Genomic DNA, 3,800 nt, shown 5'->3' on the forward strand with positions numbered 1-3,800 from the left:
CCACTGCACCTTCCTGCTGCTGTTCCGATGAAAGGCCAAGAAGAGATATCAATAGCTGGACCCCTTCTCGTCCTTGAAGCGCACGCCATAGACTGCCTTCATTATTGCAAAGCGTGAGAAGAGCTCTTACAAGCTCATCCTGAACTTCATTGATAGCCATCGTAATCAAACCAACAAGCAACCGTTTTGCTTCAGAATTCACAAGTTTAACTGAGAGGATGGCATTCCCATACAAACTAGCTAATGCTTCTATGGTACGTTCTTGCACAAGAAAGGGTAAACGAGGCTTGAACTGATTAACTAAAGTCTGTTCAATAGACACAGGATCTGATGCCCTAGTGGATTCAGCTTTACTATCATATATCATCAGAGCTGAAGCCAAGGCTCCTAAAGTGTCAGCAGCCTGGGCAGGTGAAGAGCATGATTCAAGGCTTTGACCAAGGCTTGAGATGACAAATGACAAGCCACCAGAAATATTTGCAAGAGCACACATTGCATTTTCCTGTAATGCTTGGGCATACTCCCCCTGCATGAATTCTTTTGAAGGAGCTATTGTCGCATTTATCAGAGCAGGAATACCATTAGATTTAGCTATCTCTTGCCTTGCATCTTTGCACTGTGCAGATAGAGACTTAAGGGCACCTGCAGCTTCTGCTCTAACAGAGGCTTCATTGCCAGGTCCTAACAGCTTGAGCAGCTGTTTAGTAGCCTCTGCAGCCAATACCTTGAAACAAATAGATGCATCTTGCATCATCATGCATGCAAGAAGAAAGCAAACATTTGCTTGTGTGTCTGCCTGTCCTGTTGTGAGCAACTTCACTAGTATATCCACTCCTCCAGCTTGTATTGTAGCTGACCAAAATCCCTCAGTGCTGCTGGAGAGGTTTTTTAAAGCTCCAGTCAACAAGTTATCAACTAAGTTGCCCGTCTTGAGCCCGTTTCGAAGCAACTCCCAGAGTGCAGGCACAACTCCTTCAGTTGAAAAAATTTTTGAGCCAACGTGATCCTTAGCACCACCCTGGGAAACGGCATATATTGTCTTCGCCGCTGCAATTTGCCCTTCTGCAGAGCTGGACTTGAGGAGACCAAGCAATGGTGGAATGCATCCTCCAAGTAAGACTTTTACCCTTAGTTCATTCTCCTTGCAGAGAGAACCTAGGACAGTAGCTGCCTGTATCTTCACTACCGGTGATCCTGACCGGAGAAGAGAAACAAGCACTGGAACTGCTTGAGAGTGAGATCCCACAGCACTGAATGCATTTTCACGTGTCTCAACAAGTTCTCGCAACTGTCTCAATGCATACTCTTTCTCTTGTACAGATGAGGAACTCTGACGTAGCAGCTCAATGCATTGTGCTACACTTGCTAGTGTGCCATCTGGATCCTCCATGCTACTAGTACGGTCTCTGAAAATAATTTAGGAAAGAAAAGTGAGCAACAATTTTCATTGCTATTAGGCTTTGTGAGAAACTTCCTCTTTGTTGACCTCATTTTCAGGGAAACAGAAATAACTTGCAGAAACTTATAAGAAAAAAGCAGTCGTTAATATATCCAGAAAAGAGAACCAGCACAACCAAACAAAAAAAGGATATTTCAAGTTGAAAATGCTAGAAAAGTCAAACACGGAGGAAAATAGAAATCTGGAATAGGATGACATGAAATAAAATGTTGAACAACAACTTAAGCACAGATATAGCATCAGTTAGAGAAGTCATTCTTATAGAAGAAGCACAAAGCTCTATTCATGTTCATTACATCCAGTAATTGCAAAAGAAGAACTTCCCTTTACTTCTGATTTAGAAAAGAGCATCTGGAAAGCAGAATTATTAGCAGCATCCATCTTAAAAAAAAAAAAAAAAGTCTGCCCGCATTATATATACCATTTTTTCCAGTTTAAAGGAAGTATGCCCAAAATCAATCTAGGAACAGTGGAAACAGGTCTAGAATTGTATAGTTCACCTAAGTGGAAATCAATTCAGAAATTAAGTGCTAGAAGGTTATTGATTATTAAAACTCAAAGCAAAGCATGTGTATTCAACAAGCAGGTCCTCAGTTCCCTTCAAGACATTTTGGGAAAACATATTCTCAAATCTCTGATCCACGCAAAAGTATTAGCATCAGTACAAAGCTTAAGAATGAGGCACCTATAGTGGTGCTCAATACAGCACAAAAACTATTCACCAAAGGATAGCATGTCCATGGTAGATATTAAAAGCATTAGAAAAAGAAACTGCCCTTCGAAGAACTATACAGGTAATCACAGGAGGATATCAACCTTGCCAGCTGAATGAATAAATTCTGAACTCACCTTACACCCATCTTCATAACTGAATGGGGAGTTGGTGGCTCTGAATCTTGAATTTTTAGATCGCCATTTTTTTCCTGCAATTGTGAAATGAGTGTTAATTAATATTTAACCAAACACACGCATATAAACTAAAAGTATAGCCAATATATTTTGAGGTTCGAAACCAGAGGCGGGAAAGGGGCGCTCGTCACAGAAATAGTAACAGTTCATATCTTCGAAGAACAAATGTACTTGCAGATAATAGTATTATTGCAATACACATTAAAAAAAAAAAATTAAAAATCGTTGAAGTAACTCGCATTTCTATAACGAAAACCGAAAACACCATAGGATACATTTAAACCTCAACTAACAGAACCAAACACAAAACATACGTATCATGTGGAGTATGAATGAGATCCAGAGGCTCGCACACTAATTTCGATAAAAATTTAGACGAAATATCTCATAATTTTAATATAATGAATCAATCGATTACCAGATCAGCAGTGGCAAGGCTACTGCCATTGGTAGCAGATAACCTCCAAGCAAGTGTAGCCGCCATCTTTTTTCTTCTTCTTTTTTTTTTCCTTTTTCCCCTTGAAAAAAATAGCGAAAGAATGAATCTATCTCCAGATCTTGCTTGTTTGCACAATCAATGCATCAAACTCCCCTGCAAAATATCAATCAATCAGATCAGTCAATAAGCCAGTCAGCGTAATTAATGCTACTGCTAATTACACAAAATCAAACTGATTTTTAATTTTAATTAAACTTGACTGAGTTAAGTTGCTTCATTAACTTGAATTCAATTCTAACAGTAGATCAATTTTAACTCCGCTTTCAACTGAAAACGCCGTTGTAAATGACAGAAAATTATGAATTTGACTGATTTTCTTCCATCAGTAACCAAACAGAACGGATTTTCAATGAAAATGAAATGGAAGTAAGGGTAGATCAAGCAGCAGCAGCACCTCTATTGTCTAAGAGATTTTTTCAAAGGAATGAAAATGCGGTGACAAATAATGAATTCAATCGCTCACTCGTGAGTCATGACCCACCCACATCTAGAGAGCGAGAGAGAGAGAAAGGAAAAGGAGGAGGAGCATCTAAAGATATCGTAGAAGAGAAGGGAAGATAATAAAAAGGCATTTCATTTCATTGCATTGCATTTTGATTGCCAGAGAGAGAAAATAAAGTATTTTCATTTAGATTTTTTAAGAGAAAAAATAAATGATTTTCAGTTTTTTACAGTGAGAGAGAGAGTGAGGTTTCCAGTTGTTGGCTTCTGTCTCTGTGGGGAGAGAGAGAGAGAGAGAGATTTCAGTTAGGTTGAGAGGGAGTGACCACCGACAGCCTCAAGCCTGCCTGGATTGATTTTTACTATTTGCTTTGTGGCTTGGCTCAGCTTATATTTCGGATTTTCTTCTTCTTATTATTATTATTATCTTTTTTTATTTTATTGTTTTTTTTTTGGTATCTTCTCACCTTCTTAGTTCAAGGCTTTCCCTCC

The 3,800-nt window shown here is 38.9% G+C and overlaps 1 protein-coding gene across 3 annotated transcripts in view; it reads right to left on the reverse strand.

Annotated features, from left to right (window-relative positions):
* LOC105111864 (uncharacterized) overlaps window positions 1–3,539 on the reverse strand; it is an 11,436-nt gene extending 7,897 nt beyond the window's left edge. Inside the window, exons 1-4 of one of the 3 annotated variants that reach the window (XM_011007332.1) lie at window positions 3,353–3,539; window positions 2,787–2,960; window positions 2,309–2,382; window positions 14–1,406 (exon numbers count right to left, since the gene is read on the reverse strand). In XM_011007332.1, coding sequence (XP_011005634.1) covers window positions 14–1,406; window positions 2,309–2,382; window positions 2,787–2,852 — 1,533 coding nt within the window. In that variant the 5' untranslated portion in view covers window positions 2,853–2,960; window positions 3,353–3,539. Of the gene's footprint in view, window positions 1–13; window positions 1,407–2,308; window positions 2,383–2,786; window positions 2,961–3,089 lie in introns of all 3 variants that reach the window. The other 2 variants (XM_011007331.1, XM_011007330.1) reach the window with 2 other exon arrangements.
* Between the last annotated feature and the right edge of the window lie 261 nt (window positions 3,540–3,800).

This window comes from Populus euphratica, unplaced genomic scaffold, assembly GCF_000495115.2.
Source record: "Populus euphratica unplaced genomic scaffold, PopEup_1.0 scaffold314.1, whole genome shotgun sequence".
NCBI classification, from domain to species: domain Eukaryota; kingdom Viridiplantae; phylum Streptophyta; class Magnoliopsida; order Malpighiales; family Salicaceae; genus Populus; species Populus euphratica.